Raw genomic sequence first — 27,925 nt, 5'->3', positions numbered from 1 at the left:
TCTGATTTTCTTGACGACCCTCGGAAGCAAGGGAAGAGGGGGAAAGATGTACGGAAGCCGGAACCGGTGCCATGGCAGCACCAGGGAGTCCACTCCGATGGGGCATGGATCGCGCAATGAACAGAGACACCTTGTTTAGCCTGGAGGCCATGAGTTCCACATCCGGAGTCCCCCAACGAAGACAGATCTGGTGAAAGACTTCTGGATGAAGAGACCACTCTCCTGAGGCAATGCCTTGGCGACTGAGAAAATCTGCTGCCCAATATTCCATGCCGGGGATGTGAATTGCTGAGATGGAGGAATGGTTGGTCCCGGCCCAATGGAGGATGTGACTCACTTCGTGCATGGCCATCTTGCTCCGGGTACCTCCCTGGCGGTTGATATACGCTACAGCCGTGGCGTTGTCTGATTGGATCCTGATAGGGTGACCTGCGAGGAGATGGTGGAAACTCCGTAGAGCCAATCTGATCGCTCGAATCTCTAAGATGTTGATGGGGAGACGTGATTCTTGGGTTGACCAACGACCCTGTGCCGTGTGGTGACGAAAGACTGCACCCCAGCCGAGAAGACTTGCGTTGGTGGTTACTATCAACCATCTTACTGGGAGAACAGACCTTCCTTGATTCAGGGAGGACATCAGAGTCCACCACTTGAGGGCTTGCCTGACCCGCAGGGACAGAAGGATCCGAAGGTCCAGGGAGAACGGGTTCTTGTCCCAAACTGACAGCAACTGGTGTTGTAAGGGACGAAGATGGAACTGTGCAAACGGAACTGCTTCCATGGCAGCTACCATTTTTCCAAGAACTCTCATGCTGAAACGAATGGAGTGAGAAGCTGGACGGGAAAGAGTTTGCACTGCCTGTTGTAAAGCTTGCATCTTTTCTGGAGGGAGAATGACCAACCCGCGGGAAGTGTCCAAGATCATTCCTAAAAAGGAGATTTGCTCAGCCGGTTTCGAGGGAAGACTTATCGAAGTTTATCTTCCACCCCAGGCGTGAGTGTATTTACTGTTATCTCCACAGATTCTTCACAGGCTGAAAGGGACGGACCCTTGATGAGCAGGTCGTCGAGATATGGTAACACTACTACTCCCCGAGAGTGGAAAATGGCCATGACAGCCACCATGACCTTGGTAAAGACCCTGGGGGCAGTGGCGAGTCCGAAGGGCAAGGCCACGAACTGGAAGTGTTCCTCATGAATTGCAAAGCGCAGGAACTGCTGGTGAGACGGGCAGATCGGGATGTGAAGGTAAGCGTCCTTGATGTCGATGGATGCTAGGAACTCTCCTTTCTCCATGGAAGGGACCACTGACCGGAGAGATTCCATTCGGAATCGCCCAACCGTGACGAACTGATTTAACAGTTTGAGATCCAGAATGGGACGCATCGAGCCGTCTTTCTTTGGAACCACAAAAAGGTTTGAATAAAATCCTCTGAACCTCTCTTGATGAGGGACCGGAATGATGACGCCGTCCCTTAAGAGAGCTTGAACAGCCCGAAGGAAGGCTCTTGTCTTTCCCTTGGGCGGAGAGAAAAGGAAAAACCGAGCTGGAAGGGGGAGAGGAAAACTATCTTGTAATCGGAGGACACTAGCTCCCTGACCCACTTGTCGTGGATGACCGCGAGCCAGGTGTGGCTGAAGGAAAGTAGACGGCTGCCTACCTTGTCGGCGTCCGCCGGATACCGCAACAAGTCATTGGGTAGATCTCTGAGACCTGGCTCCTTTGGAACCAGAAGCCCTAGGTCTGGGTTTCCAAGGATGGTTAGGTCTGCACGAGACCTGGGAGCCTCTGTCCCCACGCGAAGATGGACCTGATCCGGAAGAGAAGGTAGAAGAGGACCAACCGGAGTTGTTGCAAAAGGAACGAAAGCACGCCGGCTGTTGGTTGCGAAACGGCCGAGCAGCTTTTTGTTGAGGGAGAAATGTACTCTTCCCCCCGGTAGCATCAGAAATGAGTTGATCTAGTTTCTCTCCAAAAAGGCGACCTGTTTGAAACGGGAGAGAAGTCAAGGATCTTTTGGATGCGGCATCCGCCCGCCAGTCGCAGAGCCATAGGGCTCTTCTAATGGAGACAGCATTACCGATTTGAGCAGCGCAGTCGGCGGCGTCAAAAGATGCGTCCACTACGAAGTCCGCTGCGTGAGTTATCTGCCTGGCGACCGCGGTTGCTTCCGGAGGAAGATTGGTGTCCTGGAAGGAGGTAATCAAGACCTCTGCCCAAGCAGCCATTGCTTTTGTGACCCAAATTTCCACGAAAGATGGAAAAAACGCTGTTCCTGAAGCTTCAAAAACTGAAAGGTCAAGGTAGTCAATCTGACGATCGGAGGGGTTTTTGATCGAGGACCCCTCGGACACAGACAGAAGTGTCTTTGAAGCCAGGCGTGATACAGGCGGGTCCACCGAAGGGGACTGTAACCAATCTTTCATTAGGTCTGGGTCAAAGGGGTATTTAGCCTGAGTAGACTTGTGCCCTGTGAATCGCTTATGCGGACGATCTCTATGTTGCTGAACCACTTCCTTAAAGTCCGGATGGCTGGTAGATAAAAAAAAACAAAAAAACAAGCGCGTGCGTAGGTTAAGAGAAATAGGATGTGTTGGAGCGGGAACAATATCTTCATCCAACTTCAGGATCTTGTTAACTGATTCTATAAGAGAATCAAGTAACTCTTGATCAGATGGAGGATTCTGAGGGCCAGACGTGTCAGAATCTGAGCGCGAACAGGGCTAGAGGAAGCGTCATGGGTCCGCTTTCTAGAGCCCCGACCATCCCTTGAACGAGAACGGCCCCTGCTGGCGGACGGTTCCCTTTCAACGCCAGAGCTTTCCTCGGGGGGTAAGGATGCCTTCTGGTTTAAAGAGCCCTCTCGAAGGGAGAATATAGCTTGGGTCAGAGACTCTACCGATCGTGACAGGGACACAGCCCACTCAGGGGTACTAGACGCAGGAGCCACGTCGGCAGGGGGCGATTGAGCGCAGGTCCGGGCGCAGGCAGGGTCGCAGTCAGTGCAGAACGGATTAGTCTGTGCACTAGGTAAGCCAGCCTTGCAAGAGGTACACACGGTAAAAAACGCAGTGTGCTTTTTAGCAACCCGATTCGCTTTCTTAGATTGAGACATAGCGCTCCTGAAAGGGTTAACGGCAGAGTCTGCAGCAGGGAACGTGCCGGGAAGGGGTTAAGCTTTAATCTGGGGTAGATGCAGCTTACCCGGTCCCATCTTGTGTCCCCCGGGAGGAATGGCGGTGGCCCTGCGGTGACACCCGGTATCTGGCTGCTCGCCTCACAGCTTGTGTGCAGCTGAGGAAAAAAAAAAAAAAGGATATGGCCCCCGAGATCAGGAGTGCGCGTCTCACACAGGCTGAGGCGCCAAAGCGAGGGGGGGGAGGCGCCAATAGCGCGGGCGGCGCTATTCAAATTGCGGCCTAGTAGGCCGGGGCCTGGATTTTGAACCTACCCGTAGGCGCCGGTGGGTGGGCCGGGGCAGCTCCATTTAAATTGCGGCCTAGCAGGCCAGAAAGCCGGGGACTATATTTTCCACGCTACCTGCTGTAGCGCCGGGGGGCGGGGGGGTTTACGACAGTGAGGGCCGCGATGGGTGCTGAGAACTCCTGGGTGCACCGCCGCTGATGACTACATCAGCGCTACTCCAGAGGGACAGGACCCGACCCCATACCTCCACTCCAGCGTTCAGCGCTGTCCGGCCTCTATGCAGGCTCTCATCCTCCAGGATGAAGCAGAGCTGGAGGAGTTTTTAAAGGGGCCACGCTCAATCGACCCTCCCTATGATAGGGGGATGGAGAGCTATGGGGCTGATTCAGGGCCAACGTAAGCGCTGTCCCAGTCTTCTCCGTTACGTGGGCCTGCCCCGGACGGGAACTCCAAAGGTAGAGGAATCAGCCCCAAAAACGTAGCAGGAAAGGTACGTGAAAGGTTACTCCACGTGCTTGCCTGTTGTTGGTTCGGGGGAGAGCGGGCCGTAGAAAGGAACCGTCGCCCCCTTCACTCCGTTAATTAAAAAATAAAAATTTACAGAAAAATTCAAAATTAAAATAAAAACGATGGGGTCTGAAAACAGACCCAAGTGTCTCCTACAGACACCAAGCAAGAACTGGAGAATCTCATCCAGCTGCGGGGTGTATACTGCAGGGGAGGAGTCTGATTTGCTTAGTGTCCTCCTAGTGGCAGCAACATAACACCCACTGTCTGTGTCCCCCAATGAGGCGTAGGAGAAAGTTCAAATACCAAAGCATTTATGTTACCAGCAAGGTTAATGACTACAATCCTTTTAAATCTGAATCTTCTGGTAGTTAAGTCAAGAAAACGTCGGAGCATGGGGGAAACACGGGTATTACATACCTGGTAATGTGTTTTTTTATGAGACATGACGGCACCACGAGAGAGGGGATCCGCCCCAATGAGGACAGGAAACCTTCAAGATAAAAAGGGGCGGCTCCTCTCTCCGCATCAGTTGTTTTACAGAGCACGAGAGGAATTACGCAGGTTAGTGTACAGATAAATAATACAACTTTAATACTGGTAAATTTCCGACACCAAGGGAGTGTATAATACTAATAATGCACCCAACTAATGACGTGATCAATAGGGCGGGAATATAAGGGTGCCGTCATGTCTCATGAAAAAACACATTACCAGGTATGTAATACCCGTGTTTTTCCATTCTACATGACGGCACCACGAGAGAGTTACAGAGATTTGTATTCTCTTAGGGAGGGATCACTGCTTGTAACACTCTTCTCCCAAATGTGAGATCAGAGGTAGCAAATAGGTTTAACCTATAATGCCGGAGCGGACCAAGAGGCCGCCTCACAGGTTTGGTCTATGGGAGCGTCTGCTCTCTCCATCCCGGGCGTCATCATGGCCCTCGTGGAGTGGGCTTTATACCTTCTGGAATAGCCCTGCCTACACTGCTATATGTTAGCATAATGGCCTTTTTCACTCATCTAGCTATAGTCTGTTTAGAGGCTTTTAAGGCTCTTCCTTGCCCCTTGGAATGAGACAAATAAGGACCTCTGTATTCTCCAAGGACTCGTTACCTCTAAATACTGCAGGAGACATCTCCTCATATCTAGGCAATGAAGCCTCTCCTCCTTCTGGTAGTTAGTATCATGACAAAATAGATAAGATTATCTCCTGAGCCCTATGATATTTTGACATCACCTTGGGAAGGTATGCTGGATCTAATTTTAACACAACTCTATCGTCTATGGCCTGAGTGTAGGGAGGGTCTTATTGATAATGCGAGTGAATGCTCAACCTACTGGCCGACGTGCGTGCCATTAATAAGGCTGTTTAATGTTAGAATCCTTAGCTAATGTTGTGTTTTGATGGTTCAAACAGACTCTGTCCGAGATGACAGGAGTAAATTCAGATCCCAAGGAGGAGTAGGAGGAGTAGAGGACGTGACAGTCAGCTTTAGTACAGGCCTGGATTAACCTGGCCACCCACCTATTGTTTGCCTGGTCGCAGTTGAATAAGGCTGCCAGGGCTGAGACGTGTACTTTGAGGGTACTGACAGCTAACCCCAATCCTAAACCTTTTTGCAGAAATTCCAGTATTGCCCCTATCGGGACTTTCCCTTCCCGTATTGGGTCTGAGGAGATAAGAATTTTTTTACATATCCTCTTAAAAATTTTTGTAGTCACTAGTTTTCTGCTACTGAGTAAGGTGGATATTAACGCTGCTGAGAATCCCTTTTCCTCTAGTAGCGACCTTCTAAATTTCAGGTTGTCAACTGCAGCCTGGATCTCTGAGGGTGATTGAAGGGACGCTGTGTTGGAAGGTCCTAGACCTCTGTTACTGATACTTCCAGAATCTTCAAGAGGTTTTCATCTTGAGGGTTTCCCATCGAGGACAGGAAACCAACTGATGCGGAGAGAGGAGCCGCCCCTTTTTATCTTGAAGGTTTCCTGTCCTCATTGGGGCGGATCCCCTCTCTCGTGGTGCCGTCATGTAGAATGGAAAAAACTACCTCTTACAATTCTCATTAAAATGTGCCTCCTGCCCTCTGAACTCTACTCTACATACAGTAATTCTCCAATTTGGATCCTAAAACACTTCCGGGACCTTGTCTGCAAAAAGGACGTCCCTAGAATAAAGTTGGAAAAACTACAGTTGCTCACGGATCAGGGCTGTTCAGCCCTTCCTAATGTATGGGGTATTTTCTAGCCTCTCAGCTCCAACATTTCAGGGGGTGGGCAGTAGAGATGACTATGGATGCAGGGGCTGTGGTACTTATATACCTGGAGGGAAAGGATAATATTTTGGAACTATCAGTCAAATATCCTTAAAGGCAAATCCAGTAATGCCCCAAACCTCACTCCTCTGCAAAAGGTGTGGTGAACCTATAAAAAGCTGTGTGGTATAGGGGACTATTCTAAATATACTCCAACATGTAATAATCCAGGCTTGAGTGAGCTGTCATCTGGAAAAAGTTTGTGGAATGGAGGAACCAAGGGCTGAAATATTTATATCAGCTATGTTTGGACACACACTTCTGTACTTTGATCACCTAAAAGACATTCGAGTTACAAAACTGACTTCTATGAATATCTACAGTTAAAGCACAGATGAGGGTCCAGGAAAGCACATCTGATCTCACCATTTCTTCCAACAGGCTTCTAGAATATATTGCACAAGCAAAATCAACTAGAAGCCTGTTTTCTTTAATGTACAAATCTTTGCTATACAATGTTTTAGGGAATCTTGTGGTTTTGATCAGGTCTAGTTAGAAAAGGGATATATGGACTATTTTCCAGGAAGAATGGGAAGATATTTTGGAATCCCCTGGAACTTTGTCTATTAACGGGACACAGAAAAGATCCCAGTTATTTTTTATCCATAGAGCATATAGAACTCTAAAAATTATACTAAAGGTGAACCTCAGATAGAATGACCAGTGAACAAGATGTATTGAAGAAGGCGCAGATTTGGGCCATACATTCTGGTCATGTCCCAGACTTGGGGAATTATGGGACAACGCGAGTCGGCTGTTCCATGACGTATAGGACATTTGACTACCTCTGAATCCAAAAATCTTGTGTTTTAGGGCGTGTGAGAAATATTGGAGCCACTCCCCCATTACAACTGGCCATAGGAAAAAAAAAAATCTTTACCATACAAAAAAGTCTATGGCTAACATTGGTTGTCCAACACTCCACATACAATAGAAGCAGTGATCCAGTGTCTAAATGCTTCTATTTTAATGGAGAAAAAGGTTTACATTTAGAAGAGTGCCATAGCTAAATTCGAGAAGCAGTAGGGAGGAGAGTCGTTTCTGAATCACTCACTAGGGATGTGATCATTAATCTGTTTATTCTCAGATATTCCTTGTACTGCTGGAGAGACAACCTCTATTCTTGAGCACTGAAAAATTGGTCCCTATTTGTATACATTCCAACAAGGGTGGTTTTCATTTATATCCATGATCTGAAGAACCATATTTTTCAGACTAAGACTAACTGGACCCTAATATGCATCTAAATTTAGATTAGGAAAAAAAGGATTTTTAATGTGAAAGTGGTGGTCCGTCTTATAGTCTGAATTTAGCTTACCGAGGGGGTGGAGGGGCAAGCAATAGTGGTGGGGGGGCGTGTCACAGGAGGCATGAGCAGAGTCACCGCTGCAGGAAGGTGTTGATGACAGGAATGGGGCGGTGCGAGGCAGGAGCCATTGATCTCTCGGCGGTGGGCTTCAGGAAAACGCTGGTGGTGTGAGGCAGTAGTGGAGTTCCCGCTGCATATATTGACTTCTTGGCGGGGGGTTTCATGAGAATAGCGCAGGTGCATGTACAGATTGAGATTCTCAGCTCGTCATTGAGTAGATATGTTAATCTGCACATGAGCCAACATTAGCTTCATTTTCCTGAAGCCTGTATGCACAGCGGGGACTCGGCTCATGCCTCACACTGCCGACATTTTTCTGAAGCTCACCCACGGGAGATCAATGGCTCCTGCTGACTCGCACCTTGGAACACTCCCTTCTCCCAGCCAAGGGCCTGCTGCAGCACCCCACTCTTGCCCTTGCAGGGTTCTTGCAGTGACGACCCTACATCCTGTGACCTCGTAGCTCCACCCCCCCTCCCGTAGGCTACATTCAGAACATAAGACGCATCCCCATTTTACTCCCAAATTTGGTATAAAATGAGTCTTATAGACTGAAAAATAATACTTTTGGCTAATGTGTCTTTACTTTTTGTAAAAAAATTACTGTACTCATGGTGATCTGGAACTTTCTATATGGTTAGGTTTATACCAGGTTTTGATTAAAAAAAAAAAATAAAAATAAAAATATATATTAGGGGTTACCTCTCCGGGAACTTTATACTTTTTCAGAACTTTCCCAGTCTCACAATCAATCACACAGACCGATCCTCCACCACACGTGGCAATAACTGAAAAAGAAAGCATCCATTAGAGTATCTTCTAGCGCAGCCTATGTATCAACAACTGGGTTTTCCCAGAAACAAAATTTATTCGCTGTGGGAAGAAGAGCACGGCAGCAAGCAATAAGCACAAGATTGAGGGTGGGGTCCTGTTTCCAGGTGGATGGAGAGGTGGTCAAATTGTCAAAGTCTATTTGAATGATGGTATAACCCAGCACATAATTTTTTCTAATCATTTTCTGATTTTATATATTTCTAGTTATTCTATGTTCTGTACAAGATTAAGAGGGACAACCATTGTTCCCTTTTCCTACTTTGCTCTGAACAATATCTGTGAACTGTTCTGTAACTGTCTTCCATAAAAAGTGTTTTGGTCATGATCTGTAGCCAGTGCAGGGGTCATTGTGCAGAGAGGACAACATGGGTTGTTAAAGGGGATATCCGGGACTTTAAACAAAAAAAAGGGTATGTAGTTACTAACAAAGGCAACTACCTACCTGTTGTACCTGGCGCCGGGTCATTGACCGCTCCTGCCAGAGATTCAGCTTCTACTCCCTTGTCTACAGAGCAGCACTTTCTCTTCCTGTTGACAGGGCGGGAACAGTGGTTTCAGGCTGATGGACAGCCAACTTCCCCCAATTAGGCAGCAGAGAGCTGGCTGTCAATCAGCATGACACCAGCAGTCCCATCCTGATACGAGTTAAAGAAACTGCTGCTCTGTTGATGTGATTTTAGCAGAAGTCTGTGACCGCTCTGTGCTGGTAGAGAATGATGCTGGGCACAACAGGCAGGCAGGTAGTAACCTACTGCCTGTTAGTGCTTTTTTTTTTTTTTTTTTTTCTTAGGGCTCATGCATGCGAGAAACTGAGACGAGTCTCGCACGTCAATACCCGGCACTGCCGCCGGCACTCGGATCGGAGCGTTCAGCTGCATGCATTTCTATGCAGCTGAGCGCTACGATCAGAGTGCCGGTGGCAATGCTGGGTATTGACGTGCGAGACTCGTCCGAGTTTCTTGAATGTGAGTATGAGCCCTTAAAGGAGTTGTTGTGCTTGATTTTCTTTGATATCAAATTGTATGATGTAATGACGTGTAAGATGCTGGATGACGTTTCCAAAATATGCCAGGTTTCTTTTTTTTTATTTTTTAAAATACTTAAGTGTTGGGGGTCATTGGGTTATAAGTTTGTATGAATAATTCATTTTTCTGTTAACACAGGGTTACATCATGGACCGTGGCTTTATCTCACCTTCCTGTGTTACAATCTTTGCACAGGCCATAAAACAGTGATGACGAACCTTTTAGAGAACAAGTGCCCAATGTGCAACCTAAAACCCACATATTTATCGCAAAGTGCCAACACGGCACGGTTTTAGTTTAGAAAAAAGAACTCGAGCACATGGGTATAGGAGCAGGGGTACCAGACTGCAGATATAAAGGAATATACTTCCTATCCTGGTATATGCTCACCCAATTCATGTGTATGATCTTCAACCTGGTATATGTCCCCATCATTGTACATGTCTCCCATCCTGCCAATGCTGCTGTTCAACATATAAATTAAGAAAAAACAAAAACACAAAAAACACTGCTACTCACCTTACTTTCTCTACCCCAGGGTGCCATATCTTCTGATGCTCGCAGCATGACGTCACTGCCATGTGCCCCAGTCGCGGAAAGTCGGCGTCAGCTGCTGGCCTCTGATAGGTCAGCAGCGTGTATTTGGTGCATGGACCTGGCAGATCCAGCTGAAGGGCTGGCAGTGACAGGCTCCTCACCCACAGGCCCCAATCCACTGATACAGATCGGTGATGGCGCGTGCCCACTGGGAGGACTTTGTGTGCCCCCTCTGGAACACGTGCCATAGGTTCGCCACCACTGCCATAGAGCATGCCTCCCACTTGTCAATGAGTCACTACCATAACCGTAAGGCACCGCTCAAAAAAGATACCTGCACCCATAAACATGTACAGAAAATAAAATATATAAATCAGGAAATGAAAACAGATGAGAAAAAAGGAAATGGTTCAGTATCTCTTTTTTTGTTAATACGATATGAAGATCTAGGTGGTACATTCCCTTTTCAATTGATATTTTCTCACCTTTGCTTGAAGAATTGAGAATAGGTTCAAAGGCACAAGACCATAACTGAGTGCCGAAATCATCACTCTCGTTATTTTTGCTATGAGTCTGAAGAAAATAGAGGGGTTCCAAATTAAATTGTTTCTACAGTGAAAGGAGAAAAAAAAAATGAAAAAAAGAGTTAATCTCTCACATTTAGTTTTGGGAGGGGAGGGGGGGGGGGGGGGGATTTTTTTTTTTAAATGCAATATAAAATTCATACTCACCTTCTTGCTCGTGTTCTTTTCCTTCACACCAGTCACCGGTCGGCTCACTGTTGGTTTGGATGCCGTGCTCCTTGAAGACACTTTTTCAGGTGTTAATAATCCCCGTGTGGCTTGTGCCTTATCAGGTGTACTAGACATTTTACAAGAGACTGGAGTCGATTTGAGTGGGCTTTCTTGCAATTTTCTTGACCTCTTTGGTGACAGTACAATAGTAAGCAGTTCATTTGACCTAAGTCTTTTAGTAGGAGATGCCACCTCACGGTCAGTCCCAGCACTGGTCCCGAGTCTCTTGAGTGGAGTTCTTGCTACGCAATTGGTTTCTGCATTCGATCGGTGCCTCTTAGATGGAGATCGGACCTCAGAATCCATTTCTTTGATTTGTGTTTGTTTCTTACTAGGCGTTACCGAAGCCTGTAGAACAGTAAGATTAAATTGTTGCTTGCCTCGGTGTATCTATAAATTTGTATATGATGACCAAGTAAATGTACATACACACATTTTTCTAAATTAATCAACATCAGCCCCTTGTGCCCGAACAGAGTGGGGTGGGAACCGGCCGTCCCCCCTGTGCCCGAACGGAGCGGAGTGGGAACCGGCCGTCCCCCGACGTGCTCGAATGGAGTGTGAGTGTGTGTGTGTGTGTTTGTGGCAGAGTGGAGAGAATCAGCTCCCTGAGTCCAAGGAGAGGGTTGGGGAAACTCAGCCGCATGCACTAGGGAAGTGGGAGAAACATCAGAGCCCTGTGCCCGAAGGGGGAAAATCCCTGTTCCCGAGAAGTAGGAGCCATGAAGGCATTTTTTTTTCCAGACCTTTTTCTCCTGCCCTGTAATCCTTCTAGATTGTTGTAAAGAGAATAATTAGTCTGGTCACTGGACGAAGGAGAGGTGGTCCAGAATTATTCCTCTTTCAGCTTTAGGACTCCTGCTCCTATCTACAAACATTCTCTCAACATTTCTAGTAATGGCTGATCAAGCTTGCAACTATTTACAATGGAAAAAGGTGACGCCAGGCTTGTCTCTGGACTACTAAGGTTAGTGATCTAATGTACATGGGAGGAGCCAACGGCTTCTCTTTATAATAAACAGAACACCCTACAGGGAACTCTTGGGTTCTCCTGGAAGGCCTTCCAACAGTCCAGGGAATATGGAGAACTCGCTCTCTATTGGACTCCTAATTGAAGCTTGCAAGTCTTATCCAACATTAGAGCGTTTTCCAAAGCCACTTCCCCACACCTGTTTTTTTTTTTTTCCTCCTCCTTTTCTTAATCTAATCGTTTTTTTCCTGTTTCTTATATAATAAATGCATAACTATCTACCCAATCTGAGAGCAGTATAATGTAGGGACAGACTCTGGTTCCTGTGATGTGTCGCTTACTGGTTAGCTTGTTGTACCTTTTATAAAATTATAGTTTTACAAGCAGAAGATTATCACTAGAGGACTAGTAAACCTGTGTAGTCCAACCATGCCCCACTACTTTCTGCCTATGCACAGTGTACACAGAAAGCTGTCAATCAGTGGTGTGGGCGAGGGATTACAGAGCTCAGCATCCAGACAACTGCAGCAGATAAAACGGCTTTTAATCAACACTACAGCAAGAAGTATAGTAAGTGGCACATCACTGAAATCCTTGCTATGAACTTACTAATATGTGCGTTACTTTTCTTTAAAACTGTTTTTATCTTTTGCTTGACAGGAAAAAAACAAAAAAAAAAAAAGAAATGAAAGAAATGACAGATTTTGGTACAGATAAAATGTCCCAGACATTAACCCCTTCCTGACATAACATGCACCATACATGTATGGCAGATGTTATCAGATATATGTAGCAGGTTCACAGATCAAGCCTGACCCATACTTGGTGGATAACTGATGTGACATGCAGCCAGGAATTGCCTCTACCCATATTAAAAAATCTGAGGGAAAAAAAAAAAAAAAACCACAACACTATTGTATCGTCATGTTCATTAAAGTCTGATCAAAATACAACCCGATCAATAAACACCACAAACAGAAATAAGTTAAAAACGCCAAAATTGCATGGATTTCTTTCTTTGGTAGCTGCAATACAACAAAAAAGAAAAAAAAAAAAAAAAAAAAAAAAAAAAAACGGTGAAAAGCAATAAAAAAAAAAAAAAAAAAAAAAAAAAAAAAAAGTGTCACATCTATCCCCAAATGGTATGAATAACAGCCTTGTCTCACCCCGCAAAAAATGGGACGTGTGGGCTGAAAAATCCGCACGCGAATCTGCAACGTGTGCACATACCCTAAAGGTATAACTCGTTCTGCAAAAAGACAAGCCCTCATACATCTATGTACACAGAAAAATGGCCATGTCTGGAAGATGTTACATAGCATTCACATCCTTTACATTACATGTATAATACACAATGTTAAACATCAGAATGAAGCCCACCTCTGTACTGCCCCCATCTGAAGACGCTTCCTCACACGGGGGCTCCTTGTGACTGTTCTCTTCACCCAACAAAGACGATATTAAACGGTCAGCAATAATTTGCACCTATATTAATAGGAAAAAAAAAAAAACAATTGCACAAAAGTTTATAACGCCAAAACAGTCTCTAGATTCATCTTGTCACATGCTGATTTTTTTTTTTTTTTTTTTCTTCACCAAATTGTTCAAAATGGCACCCCGTTCATAAAATTTGCACACAAAAAAAAAAAAAAAAAAAAAAAACAACCCACAAAAACAATCGCTTTTATTTTTGTAACAAAGTGCAAAAAGAACAACAGAAGAAGAAAGGTACAAATTTGCCATAAATCAAAAAGTCATTAAGAGTAAGTAAATGAAGAAATTGGACCCAAAATTCACTGCAGATTTCGATGCATCTTTTTTAGGACAAAATAAGGAATGAATAAAAGAATCATGAGATTCTCCCTCCTTTATAAAGGGGTCATTGCCTTTAAATGTTAACACTCTAAAGGCTCTGGGAGGAAAAAAAAAACCCTTTTACATTGTTTCTTTCAAGTTTTCTTTGATCGGCTGCAGGGGTGGCATCATATCGAAATCACTGTAGCCAATCGCTGAGCTTAGCTACTCATGTTGTTAATCGGCTGCAGTGGTGTCGTTATGTTGAACGTGCTACAACTAGAGACCGGAGCAGCAGTGCTGTTCACTGGGAGCATGACAAAGCTCGGTTTGTGAGTTTGATTTTGCCTCTTTGTAGCATCGGAGCAATAATTCTTGAAAATGAGAAGAGCCTTTTAAGATTATCCTATCTTTAGGAAATAGAAAAAAATCTGCAACATACCGAGTTGTGTGAATCTGGTCTAAAGGCTTCGCAATCAATAATGGAAGCCAAGACATTGCAGACTACAATAAACATACTGTATGAAATCGTACTTTCCACTTGGTGAAGTCTTTGAGTGAACTTGGGCCATACTTCACATGATTCCCCACAGATTTTAGAAATTCCTTGCTGATAGATTTGATCATTGCTGGAGTCGGCCCATCAGGCATTTTGTCCTTGTAGTTCTTTTCCCAGTATGATTCAACCTACAGAACCAATAGATGCTGATGGAAGCGCTCTACATTACACTGAAAATCCTCATGAAATAACATTTGTGACTGATTCTTTGCATTGTACATACCCTTTATACAGTGTGCTGCAGTAATACTCTGTTATTGTAGGTACAGGGGCTGATAATATGATATATGTACATGTCTGGTTAGGCTAGTTTCACACTAGCGTATGGAAGAGCTGTGGACTTCCTCCGTGAAGCTCCGCCCACTGCCGCACCTCCTCCGGTCAGCTCCGTCGGCATGCGTACCCTATCTTTAGCACTAGGTACGCAGGCCGTGCCAAAGTATGCGGATGCCTCAACATGTTGCGTTCGGCGCAGGTCGCCGCACCCGTCAAAACGACGCATGCGGAGCCATCCGCATACATCGGCACGGCCTGCGTACCTAGTGCTAAAGATAGGGTAACGCAGGTCGCATGCCGACGGAGGTGGAGCTGACCGGAGGAGGTGCAGCTGTGGGCGGAGCTTCACTGAGGAAGTCCGCATCCCTCTGCAGCTCCTCCATAAGCTAGTGTGAAACTAGCCTTAATAGGAGACTGTGCAGATAAACCCCAAGTAACGTCTTGTGTACTCACCCGGCTGCTCAGCTCCCTGTGGTTGACAAACCTGACATGATTAGCCAGGGATGTGATATCTTTATTATTCAGCCTCCGAAGCTTAGGGAGAAGACAGCAAACTTTGTAATTATCGCTAACCTGAGAGAACAAAGAGGAGAAGATGAAGTTCTTCAGTTCTCACTGTGGCTACAAACACAATGTGATGTGACTACTAACCGTCAGGTAGAGATTCTCCTCGTACATCACCTCTTCCAGACTGGGAAACTGCTGTAGAATGGTGACATCTTCAACCTGATTGTCACTGAAGTTTAGAACCTTGAGCTTGGGGAGATTCAGCTTTCCTGGGAGATCACACAGGTTGTTTTGGGAGAGATCTAGCAATTCAAGATTTCGCATTTGGGAGAAGAGTTGGGAATCGAGGTCCTTCGTTTCCAGTTGCATTTTTGATAAACTACATCACGGAAAGGATATATTTACTCTTAATTAAAAGACAATATGTTTATAATCAATTACAAATATACACACACAATCAGGGCTGTGGAGTCGGAGTCGTGGAGTCGGAGCTCATTTTGGTGGAGTCGGAGTCGGTATAAAATGGACCGACTCCTAAAATATATAATAAATTGGGTACAGTAATTCAATGCAGGATGTGCTGAATATTTTTTCATAGGAGTTTGGGAAAGTTATGAAATGTCCTATAAATGGCTGTTATATTCCTGATCTAAGGCTACATTCACACACAGCGTTTTTCCTGTGTTTTTTGAGGATACGTTTTTCAGCTGCAAAAGTTGATCATCTTTTTAAAAAACTGCATCACCTGAAAGGTTTTTGAGCTCATAGATAATGTTTTCAATAGCAAAAGCAGATTAGAAATCTGCTCTATCTATCCATTTATCCATATCTGTCTATCCATATCGTATCTGTACCAAAAAGAATGAAAACCGGGTAGTACACCAATATATATTCTGTTCTATCTAAATATCTTGATTATTGGATCATAAAAATGATTAAATGTCTGAGGTTCACATTGTACTACAATAAATTTTTCACTTAAATATAAGCAATATGTGTGGGAGTCGGAGTTGGAGTCGGTGTAAGGAAAATTGAGGAGTCGGAGTCGCAGGTTTGGCTTACCGACTCCACAGCCCTGCACACAATATTCAATAGAGGCAGCGTCCGAGGAAGGGCCCATTCTCTGCATAAGAGTGCAGTCAGACACCCGTATATATCCGTCCAGGGTCAGACCGCAGTGCACAGACTGGCCATGGGTCTCCTGATCTGAGCACGGTGGTCAAATCGTTGATAGATTTATACGGATGTCAGAATGTGCCCCCCTTACAATAAGGCCGGCAGCACATGTTCACATTTCATGATCCGTCTATATAATGGTGGGGGGGTTATGCAGATGGGACCCTCACTTATCACAAATGAAAATAACATAGGGTTCCTTTTCCCCCCTATTTGAATGGAAAAGCAGTTGCACATGTACAGTACCGCATCATTCCAAGTCTATAAAATCTACTGAACTAATGCGGCACTTCATATATTTCACTCCCATAGACATTGACAGGAGTGGAGGGGAGCATGGGTGAGCGCCACGTCATTCAAACAGGTGAAAGGAGAACACTTTTTTTGTGATCAGTGGAAGTTTCTGGGACTAGACACTTACTAGTCCAAAAGGACACTATTTTGGCATATGGCAGCTAATTAGACCGAATAAATACCCCTCCTGTTTGTGTTAGACAGTTACCCCATGCATGCACTGGACATATTGCAATTAAAAAATTACTAGTACTGGTAACGGTCCTTATCTACACAAGAATGCACAGTTGTATAAATCCACATACTTCAGGGTCTTTACATTCTTCAGATGGTTTGATTTTGGGAGGCCTTTCTTCAGTAGGATGTCTTTTGTTAGCTTAGTCATCATGAAAGCCTGAGAGTTTTCATAAAAATTAAAAAAAAAATCTGGACCTTTAATAAAAATGAAATTAATGTTAGCTATGCATATTAATGATTAAGGGATATTTATCAAATTAGGGTAAAGAATTTAAAGACAACCAGCATTTTCTATGACATATCTCTGTAATCTTTGAGTCTGGCCAACAATCACATAATGTGATTCAACACGTTAGGCCTAGAAAAAAAATGGCACTTCCCAAAAAAACATGTAAACCAAACAGATCAAGGAAGCATATAGCCATAAAATAAACACAGAAAAAACTGGAGAAAAAGTGGAGTCCAGATCCATTTCAAGCATTGTACATTTTATTAGTAATAAAAAGGCACATAACAGATACAGGTTAGTGAAAAAAACAGTAAGATGGGTAATCACATAAATAACCCGGCGCCCCCCGAGGAAGCGGTCCTGCATACCGCGAAACGCGCGTAGGGGTACACAAGCCGGCACCTATTACATATCAAGGACATGATGGGTATGTTTACTCTGCTTATTTAAGATTAGTTTCTCTTTTCTTTCCTCTGTGGACATTGTGCAATATGCCTGGTAATGTGTTGCCTTGGCGGCACACTGCTGTGACTACCATGTATTTACCCTAAACGTTACACCGCAACCAACCGTGTGGTGGAGTCTGCTTCCCCCGGTCTTTATACATAATTTACACAGACATCTGTGTTGATTACTGTTTGATTGATGGGGGCTGCACAATCCACTGCATTACTGGTTACTCACACCTAGCCCATTATTAATGGGTATTACTGCACACTACTATTTGGGCTATGTGCAATTTATTATAGGATCAATTCCGTTTAGCAGAACAAGTTTTGAATACCACTAGTTAGCATTTTTATTGCATAATTTCTCTTGGAGTGTGTTTGAGGCATTCATACTTACCAGCAGGCTGCTGACTTGCTTTTCTCTTTTTGGCTCCGGGTTGTTTATGTGATTACCCATCTTACTGTTTTTTCACTAACCTGTATCTCTGTTATGTGCCTTTTTATTACTAATAAAATGTACAATGCTTAAAATGGATCTGGACTCCACTTTTTCTCCATTTTTTTCTCAGTTTTAATGCGAGTCGTCTCCATATAGTGAGATTTTATGAGGCATTATCCCTGTATTTACAATAATGGAATAAGAATGTTTTTTTGGAGTATTTTCTTTATAAAATAAACACAGCTTTATTGAAATTCATGCAAAAAGACAAAGACAATCATAAAAAGAGATGGATATCCAATTAGATACCACAAATACACATGCCTCTGTAAAGTGCCTAACGCTACACTCACGAATGTCCAACAAATTTAAAGGATCACAGTATAGTACAATCAATGCAGAATATGTGAGATACCAAGTAGAAATGTGACATGCATGATGTCTGCACTGCATGAAATACCACCGAAATATATGTAATAAGAATGCAAACTCTCCGCAAGCTATATAAATATAAGGCTAAATTCCATCTATGCGGGTAATTGACACGATTCAGATTACAAGCAGAAAGCGCATAGTAAAGTGCATAGCAGTGGTGCCATTCTATAGTGGCCAAGTGGCAACAAAAACATATGACACTATATAACAGGGGTTAAGTAAAGACTGTGCTGGGATGGTTAACGTTAAAATACCAGCATAAATGCTTAAATAAATGGCCCATAGGGTTCCTCCATAGCATTAATCCCATTCCCTGAATGTACTACAGCAGCCCCAAAAAGACAGTAACAGACATATGACCTTATGATATCGCAGTCCCCGACGCGCGTTTCACATGAGCTTCGTCCTGGGGGGTAAGTGAGTGTGGCTACATGACTGCCTTAGCCCTATATATAGGGGCATAATCATAAAAATCACTTACATATGTGAGAGCGTGATCGCACAGCACCTCGGGACGCGCCTCCCGGTCGTCCAGCCACTCCCCCATCAGACATGTCATGATGAGGGAGGCGGCAAAGACAGACGAGGAAGGCCGCGTCACCAAGGCAACGCACCACGCTGCGGGATAACGTTGCGGGCGGCCAAGCCACTCCTCCGCCCAGTGTGTCAGGGCAGAGAGGCGGCCTTGGCCCATCCAGCGAACGTATCTACGCAGAGTGCTGATATGGATGGAATGGAGGGGCAAAATTCAAAAAACTAAATGTTACCATAGTTAATGCCGATACACAGGGAATTACTTGCGCAGGCAAACAGCATATATAAAATAGCACATTAATCACATTGCTGTAATGTATAAGAACTTAGTGCAATTAATTTGTGCCCAACAAATCCCCAGTATGTATAACAAAACCCTGCAGCTGTTGGGATGTGAGATAAGTGTGAAGTGGCAGGTTAATTAAATTACAGACATCAAAAAACAGGATTTTTAAGTTGCTTACCGTAAAATCTGTTTCTCGGAGCCTTCATTGGGGGACACAGAGACCATGGGTGTATGCTGCTGCCACTAGGAGGCTGACACTATGCACAAAAAAGGTTAGCTCCTCTGCAGTGTACACCCCACCGACCGGCAGGGAATTCCTCAGTTAGCGAGAAAGCAGTAGGAGAAGCAACAGAATAGATTGAAAAACAGAACAGACAACTCAACTGTAAATAACCAACAAACATAAGGACAGGAGTTGTAGAACTTGGGAGGGTGCTGTGTCCCCCAATGAAGGCTCCGAGAAACAGATTTTACGGTAAGCAACTTAAAAATCCTGTTTTCTCGTTCGCCTTATTGGGGGGACACAGAGACCATGGGACGTCCCAAAGCAGTCCCTGGGGTGGGAAACAAACTTCCATCAGGCCAGCGGACTCACCACCGCCGCCTGCAGAATCCTTCTACCTAGGCTGGCGTCCGCCGAAGCGTAGGTGTGGACTCTGCAGCATTTCACAAACGTGTGAACCGATGAGCAGGATGCAGCTTTGCAAAGCTGCAGCACAGAAGCTCTGTGGCGTACCGCCCAGGAGGCACCCACTGCCCGAGTAGAGTGGGCCCTGATCCCGGAGGGGCTCCGCGACGCTTAACTCGGTAGGCTTCCAAAATTGCCGATTTGATCCAGCGAGCAACAGTGGCCTTTGACGCCGGGAGACCTTTCCGCGCCCCGTCTGGAATAATGAAAAAGCGACTGTCTTTCGGAAGGGAGTCGTCCTAGACAGATCCAGCTTGTTGAAGGACCGCTCTCGGGAATGAGCGGGACTCGGACAGAAGGACGGCAGAACGATCTCCTCCTTGAGGTGAAACGAAGACACCACCTTCGGATGGAAAGAGGGCGGAGGCTGTAGAACCACCTTATCATGATGAAGTACCAGGAAGGGAGATTGGCAAGAAAGAGCTGCCAATTCCGACACGCGCCGGACGGAAGTGATGGCCACCAGAAAGGCTACCTTCCAAGAAAGGAGAGAAAGGGAAATATCTCTGATAGGTTCAAAGGGAGGACCTTGCAGAACCCCTAGAACCAGATTAAGGTCCCATGGATCCACGGGCGCCCGGTACGGCAGAACCGTGTGAGCCACGCCCTGAAGAAAGGTCTTGACCTGAGGACAGGAAGCCAACGTCTTTTGAAACAAAATGGACGGTGCCGAAACCTGACCTTTCAAGGAACTGAGGGCAAGCCCCGCATCCAGTCCTGCCTGAAGAAACGCTAGGATTGAAGGGAGCGAAAAAGACATGGGCGCGAAGCCATAGGACTCACACCAAGTGAAATAGGCCTTCCAAGTACGGTAGTAGATCTTGGAAGAAGATGGCTTTCTGGCTCGGATCATGGCCTGAATTACTTGGTTGGAAAATCCTGCTTGTTTCAAAACCTCGGTCTCAACAGCAACGCCGTTAAAATGAGCGGCCGAGAATTGGGGTGGCAAATCGGACCTTGAGACAGCAGATCTGTTCTGTCTGGAAGCTTCCAGGGGGCGTCCGCGAGAAGGTTGACAATGTCCGCGAACCAAGACCTTCTGGGCCAATTCGGGGCAAGGAGAATGACTGGAATTCCTTCTGCCTTGATCTTCTTCAACAGCTTGGGCAGAAGAGGCAGGGGAGGGAACAGGTAGGGGAGTTCGAACTGCGACCAAGGAACGGCCAGAGTGTCGGCGCCCACTGCCAGAGTGTCTCGAGACCTGGAAACAAACTGTGGGACTTTCCTGTTGAGGCGAGACGCCAGGAGGTCTACGTCCGGGGTGCCCCACCGACGGAAGAGCAGAAGAAACACCTCCGGATGTAGGGACCACTCCCCCGCCGCGAGGCCCTCCCGGCTGAGAAAATCGGCGGCCCAGTTGTCTACGCCGGGAATGTGTACCGTGGAGATTGTCGGAACGGAGATCTCTGCCCAAAGAAGAATCTTGGACACCTCCGCCAGAGCTGAGACACTCTGTGTCCCCCCTTGGCGGTTGACATACGCCACCGCTGTGGCATTGTCTGTCTGAATCCGGACAGGCAGTCCCTTGAGGAGTTTCTCCCAGTGAACGAGAGCCAGATGGATCGCTCGAATCTCTAGGACGTTGATCGGCAGAGCTGAATCCCGGTCCGACCATCGGCCCTGAACCGTGTGGTTGCGGAACACTGCCCCCCAGCCGAGGAGACTGGCATCTGCTGTTACTATCTGCCAGTGAATGGGAAGAAAGGAACGACCCGATAGAATGAGAGGCAACGTCAACCACCAGTTGAGGGACCGCTTGATCCGGTATGAAAGATGAACAGGGCAATCCAGAGACAGAGGCGATCTGTTCCACCTCGACAGAATGGCCTGCAGGAGAGGTCTGGCGTGAAATTGGACAAAGGGAACTGCCTCTATCGCCGCCACCATCTTTCCCAGGACCCTCATGGCTTTACGGAGGGACGGGAGTCGTGTGATCTGCAGCGATCGTACTTCCTGCTGCAGGGAGAGAATCTTCTCTTGTGGGAGAAAGACCCTTGACCGACGAGTGTCGAACCGTAGGCCGCCTAGAAAGACAAGAGGTTGGGTAGGAATCAGAGAGGACTTTTTCCTGTTGATGATCCACCCGAAATTGGAAAGAGTGTCCAGGACGATTGACAAACTTTGGTGAGCCTGTTGAAATGAGGGAGCTTTGATCAGAATATCGTCGAGGTACGGGAAAAGAACGAGACCTCTGACCTTCAATGAAGCCAACAACGCAGCCATGATCTTAGTGAAGACTCTGGGAGCGGTGGCAAGACCGAAGGGCAGTGCGACGAACTGGTAGTGGTGCTGCCGAATCGTGAGACGCAGTAACTTCTGATGTCCGGAGAAAATTGGAACATGTAAATAGGCATCTTGGATGTCTATTGAGCACATAAATTCCTGCTCCTCATTGGAAGCGATGACCGAGCGAAGCGACTCCATGCGGAAGTGGCGAAGGCGGACCCTCTTGTTGAGCGGCTTGAGAACCAAGATGGGTCGAGCTGCGCCGTTTTTTTTTTTTTTTTTTTTTTCGGCACTACAAACAGGTTCGAATAGAACCTTGTGAAGCGCTCTGATTCGGGAAAGGGCACAATCACCCCGGAACTGAGGAGAGAGGCGATAGCCGTAGAGAACCCCGAGATCAAGGCTGGATCTTTTGGAGGCTGGGATTCGAAGAAACGATCCCGTGGAAGAGAGACGAACTCTATCTTGTATCCTGAGGATACGACCTCCCTGACCCAAGCTTCCTCTACGGAGGCCAGCCAAACGTCCCTGAAGGAAGCCGATCTCCCAATTGGAAGGACCCCTCGAGTGCCCGACGATAGTCATGCTGAAGTAGACCGTCCAGATCTAGATCTGGACGGTCTGCCCTGGGAAGAGTGGGATCACCAGGAAGGAGTGGGTCTGAAGGAAACTTTCTATCCTGGCGAGCCTGCGGTCTCTGTTGGCTGGAGTTGTCTGCCGTATTGAAACGGCGGAAAGCCCGAAAGGGTCGAAACTGACGCCTTAGTGGAGGACTGCGAGGCTTGGACTGAGGGAGGAGTGAACTCGTGCCTCCAGAGGCGTCCTTAATAATCTGGTCCGATTGGGACCCAAAGAGGCGCACCCCCTGAAAAGGCAGGTTAGTGAGGGACTTTTTAGAAGACAAGTCCGCTTGCCAGGCCTTTAGCCAAATTGTACGTCGAATTGCAACTACGTTGCTTGACGCCTGAACTGCGCAGGATGCGGCATCCAAGGAAGCGGAAAGAAGATAGACCCCCGCATGGAAGATCTGATTGGTGAGATCGGCCAAACGCTCCGGTTGCGCTTTATCCAAGATGCCCTGACGAAGGTAGTCTGCCCACGTGGCTATGGCCTTTGCTGCCCAGGAAGAAGCCAAGCTTGGACATACCGCCGCTGAAGCCGCTTCGAAGGCAGACTTCGCCAGGGATTCTATAATCCTGTCATTAGAATCCTTTAGGGACGCCACACCTGAAAGCGGGAGAACCGTATTATTGGAAAGCCTGGACACGGGCGGATCCACCGAGGGAGAAGCAGACCAGTTGTCAGTGAGCTCCTTAGCGAATGGATAGAGTACGCCGAGACGCTTTCCTCTTTGAAAGCGTCTGGTCGGATCCTCTCTTTCCCTGGAAAAAATCTTTCCAAACTCGGAATGGAAAGGAAATACCCTGGAGGGAGTTTCTGCCCGCCTGAACGAAACCTCCTGATCTGAGGATTTCGCAGGGGAGTCAGCAATATCGAAGGTATGATGGATCGCTGCAATGAGGTTCTGCACTGTGAACTTCATGTTTGCATCCTGGTCTGAATCCAGCTCTAAAATCCCCTCAGATGACCTGTCCGAAAGCGCTTCACCTGACTCGGGAGAGGAGGCCCGAGTGGGAGGCTGCTGAGAAGGGCTATGCGGTGAGATGGGGCGAGGAGAGGATTCCGGCTGGGTCTTTTGCGACTAACGCTGGCTGACTCAGATGGAATAACTTGGGACCTGCTTGGCCCTGCCGAAGAGTCCAGGGGCAACGTATCTAAAACGGTCACCAGGGACTGAGACTCCTTGGTGAGGTCTGCCACTGATTGAGATAGAGAGGAGGCCCAGCCAGGCGTGGGGGGGGTTCACCCTCACCTGGGGCAGTAGATAGCCCCTGGACGGCGTCAGGCTGAAGTTAGACATAGTGAAAAGCTGAGGTAGTGCCGGAAGGTTGGGGGACAGAGGGCGGAGAAGGGTCAGTCTGCAGTGCAGAGCTACTCACGGTCCGGTGTCCCCAGAAGCGATGCTCTGCGACCTGTCAGTGGATGCGGGTCAGAGCGAAATCCGGCCGACAGACCACCTGAGCGAAAAACCAGCTGGCAGATGGTGATATCCGGTGACGAGCTGTGAACGAAACCTCCTGTGTCCGGCTGACAGGCTGGGAAAATGGCGCCTGCCTGAGAAAGAGCGCGCGTCCAGGAGAGGAGGGAGGGCGGAGCACACCACAGGGTTAAAACTCTCTGCCCTCTGGCCAATAGCAGGCTGGGCAGGTGAAGGACAGGCGGTGGGAGGGCCTGGGAAGAGCGGGAGAGAAGCCCGCTTAGAAGAAAGGGGCGGGGGGCGTGGCCGCGACGCTGCGGTAGGCCCGAACTAAAGCCGGGGCCTAAATTAGTTGCGGCGGCCGCCTGTCAGCAGGGGGTCGGCGCGGAGGTCGGAAAAAGGACGCCGCCGCCGCCGGAAGCCGCGTCCAAGGGAAGAAGGAGAGGAAGAGGCCCTGTACTCTCTGTCCCCAGAAAGGGGGGAGGGAAGGGGGAACACGGGGGCCAGCAATATGGACCATGGTGTGCCTATGGGCGTAGGGCGACTGCGAGCGACCGCAGCGCCCGCTCCCTGTGCCATTGAAGAGGCGCACCCCCTGTCCGTCGGGAATGGGCAGCCAGGTAAATAAAAATAAAAAATCCATACTCACCCATCCCCGATCCGTTACCTGGGACTGAAGAACTCCTGCGTCTCATCCAACTGACAGGCTCTGGTAGGCGAGTGGGAGGGAGACTGGCGACAAGGACCCCTGGAGTCGCTGGCACGTCTTGGTGTCGGCGTCCGTCTGGCTGGTCCTGCCGCGGAGAACTGCAAGGATACGGGGTGGCAGTACACGCCGTACTCGCAGACTCCATGTGGGAGTACAGATGTGACTTTTCACTCTGTATCCCTCCGTAGAACCTGTAAAGGAACGACGCACAACGAGGTAGATATGGGTCTAATGAAAGACCTGTGTCCACCTCCTACTGACACTAAGCTAAACTGAGGAATTCCCTGCCGGTCGGTGGGGTGTACACTGCGGAGGAGGAGCTAACCTTTTTTTGTGCATAGTGTCAGCCTCCTAGTGGCAGCAGCATACACCCATGGTCTCTGTGTCCCCCAATAAGGCGAACGAGAAAAAGAAAATATGAAACTGCCAATAAAAACCTGTCACCTCTCACCCATCTATAGTTCCCTATACAATATGCATATTAAGACCAATGCCAATAGATAAAGGGGCAAAATTCAAAAAAATAAATGCCAGTATAGAGGGAATTTCTTGCGCAAACATACAGCATACTTAAAATAGCACATTAATCACAAATGTGAACAAGTCGGTCGGACAGTGTTCACACCACCCACTGACAAACACAAAAAGAAAACACAGAATGACAAATTTGCAAAAATACTCTGCAGTAAGAAATATGACAGTAGTCAGCAAGTGCTGCTAAAAAAATGATAACAAATACAGGGTATTTAGTTGATACGTTTTTTGCAAAAAATGTATACCAAGCTACTCCACCTCGTCAAGGTAACCCTTAACAGCAGTCCTATATCACCATAGCTCATCATGATCATTGTGGTTTGTCCTGATGAAAAAGTATGAATACTTCAAAACGCGGTGACAAAAACAAAATCTAGACGACTTTCTTGGTCTATTGCATGTTGGACCTTTGGCATCGCAAATTTACATCCACTTTCCCTCTATTCTTACTTATTCTTTGTAAACCTGATAAGACTGTACTGCGCTCACGGTCGTTCCAGCTTTTACTTCACTTAGGGCTCATCAGGAGTTATTCACCACACCAGTTTTGAAGGAGCTGCTGAAAATGGAGTGAAAAAAGCAAAAAAGTTACACATTTTTTGTGCAACCTTGCACGGCGCAGAAATCTTGCATTTTTCTGGCATACACACTTTAATGAATTGGGGTCATCATACTTTGTGTTAGTGGTAAATTGAGAGAAATCGGTTTTATTTGTAAAAATATCAAATCTGACAAAAGTATGTTTGCACTGAAAGTTTACTGTACAGCTGATGGAGTCATCATTACAGTAATTTTACTGTACATATTTTTGCCTACAGAATATCAAACAATAAAGAGACTCGTCCTGGGGACAGGCAACAATGTGTCTGCCTCTAATAGCTTTAGCTTAAAGGGGTTGTGCAGGTTTTTCCCAAGTTTAGCCACTGTGACTGCAGACCGGGAATCCTCTGTATGCGCACTGTCAGGATTCTCTGCTACCAGTGATGAGACCGGGTAGTCATGTAACCGTATGTTATTTGCATACATCTGGCCACATTCCGACTGGATGTGCGTAGCGTCGCTCACTTCATTGGGCTTATGAGCTGCAGCATGTCAATTTCTGTTTCTGACTAGTGTCTCCGCAAAAGAAATTTCCACACTAGAATGTACTGGATGCAGTAAGTCCACATTGTTCAGTGAACGCATGCGGATTTACCTGCGCGATCAGAACACAGCAAAAATATGCTGCATACAAAGTGCTGATACTTCCTGATCATGGGAAGTAGCCTTATGTGAGGGAAAAAAACTGCAAAAAAGTACTGTGGAAACATACTCTAACAGTGTTTATTACACACCGTTAGGCCCAGGTGTTATGAATGGGTCACCGAGGAGGAAAAAATAAACAAGCTAAGTCTCAGAAAACCAGAGAAGTTGGTAACTATGCAGACTGCAGAACCCTGATCTTACCACACAACTAGCAGCAGCCATGGAGCGTGCCTACGATGTTCCTAGACGCCTCGTCACAACCGTAGAGCTACATAAGCCTAAAGCAGGAAAAGAGGAAAACTAACTGCCCCAGAGCAGACCCCAAAGGAAAGACAGCCCCCAACATGTATTGACAGTGAAATAAGATGAAAATACAAACAAAGGCAGGAAAATAGGCTGAGCAAACGATGGGGCCCGGCTAACTAAACAGGACAGGAAAGGAAAGACACTGTCTGCAATCTGCCAAAAACAACCTACAACAATATTGTCCAACACTTCTGATAGCAAAATTAACCCTGAAGTCACTAGACTTCTAAACCTATATCAGCACTCTGAAATATTCTGAGACAGAGCAAAAAAGAGGCCAATCTAATAAGGGACAAAAAGCAGCTTGGCAAATACTGATACATAGGAGTGGAAATTCAGCACAGCCCCAGCAGGGGCAGGCTGACCACACAAGAAACTGAACTGACCAACAAGCGCAAGTGTGAACAATAGCAGAAAACAAACTTAACTTGAGAAGACTGGAAGAGAGCTGAAGTCCAGGACCTGAGAAGCAGACTGAATCACCAGCACCAGGATAGGACGTCGGCTGTCTTACATCCAGTCTGATACTCCAGAGATCCAATCGTTATCTTCCTCATCAGGTGGCAGATCACTACCACTTAAACCAACCTCACTACCTCCTGTCACCACCAGAGGGAGAACGGGAGGGGAACTCTCAACTGGTGGAGCCGAAAATGAGTTCAAACACCCAGAGCTGTGAAGTCAGTTAGGCCTCTTTCACACTTCCGTTTTTGACCATCAGTCAAAATCCGCCAGTTTTTTCCCCATTGAGTTGCATTACCGGCAGATCTTGACAGATGGCCATCCGTTGGATCCGTTTTTTTGCGGATCCGCCAAAATGGTTGCGTCCACCGGCATGCCTAGACGGACCATGTAACGTTTTTTGGCTGTAGGAGCCGCATTTTTCAGTGCGCATGCCCGGAGAAAGGACGTCAGGGGAATTTAACCCTGAAATCCTTTCTGGTGGTGGAAAAAAAATTCTCTCTCTCTCTCCCCTTCCCGGACAGCGGTTACTTTAAAATTCTGCATTCAACGGATACGTCAAAAAAACGGTTCGGTGGAATCCGTTTGCATCAGTTACAAACGGATCCGCTTATCGCCATTTTGGCGGATTTTAACTGACAAGAAAAAACGGAAGTGTGAAAGAGGCCTTAGCCAAACCTCCGACTCCACAGCACTGGTCACTACTGAGCCTGTACATAAAG

The 27,925-nt window shown here is 46.8% G+C and overlaps 1 protein-coding gene across 11 annotated transcripts in view; it reads right to left on the bottom strand.

Moving 5' to 3' along the window:
- The window catches only part of LRWD1 (leucine rich repeats and WD repeat domain containing 1), a 74,144-nt gene that overhangs the window by 44,066 nt on the left and 2,153 nt on the right, over nucleotides 1-27,925 (bottom strand). For 3 of the 11 annotated variants that reach the window (XM_073565630.1, XM_073565638.1, XM_073565628.1), the window contains exons 2-10: nucleotides 25,641-25,749; nucleotides 16,692-16,818; nucleotides 15,061-15,295; nucleotides 14,863-14,982; nucleotides 14,109-14,261; nucleotides 13,161-13,265; nucleotides 10,748-11,158; nucleotides 10,502-10,625; nucleotides 8,323-8,408 (exon numbers count right to left, since the gene is read on the bottom strand). In XM_073565630.1, the coding sequence (XP_073421731.1) occupies nucleotides 8,323-8,408; nucleotides 10,502-10,625; nucleotides 10,748-11,158; nucleotides 13,161-13,265; nucleotides 14,109-14,261; nucleotides 14,863-14,982; nucleotides 15,061-15,295; nucleotides 16,692-16,774 (1,317 nt within the window). In that variant the 5' untranslated portion in view covers nucleotides 16,775-16,818; nucleotides 25,641-25,749. The remainder of the gene's footprint in view (nucleotides 1-8,322; nucleotides 8,409-10,501; nucleotides 10,626-10,747; nucleotides 11,159-13,160; nucleotides 13,266-14,108; nucleotides 14,262-14,862; nucleotides 14,983-15,060; nucleotides 15,296-16,691; nucleotides 16,819-25,640; nucleotides 25,750-27,925) is intronic. The other 8 variants (XM_073565635.1, XM_073565632.1, XM_073565637.1 and 5 more) reach the window with 5 other exon arrangements.

The sequence above is a fragment of the Dendrobates tinctorius genome, unplaced genomic scaffold, assembly GCF_039654945.1.
Source record: "Dendrobates tinctorius isolate UK_male_01 unplaced genomic scaffold, ASM3965494v1 ptg000016l, whole genome shotgun sequence".
In the NCBI taxonomy this organism is placed as follows: domain Eukaryota; kingdom Metazoa; phylum Chordata; class Amphibia; order Anura; family Dendrobatidae; genus Dendrobates; species Dendrobates tinctorius.
The sequence above is the reverse complement of the archived record's forward strand: the minus strand, read 5'-3'. Positions and strand labels throughout refer to the sequence as shown.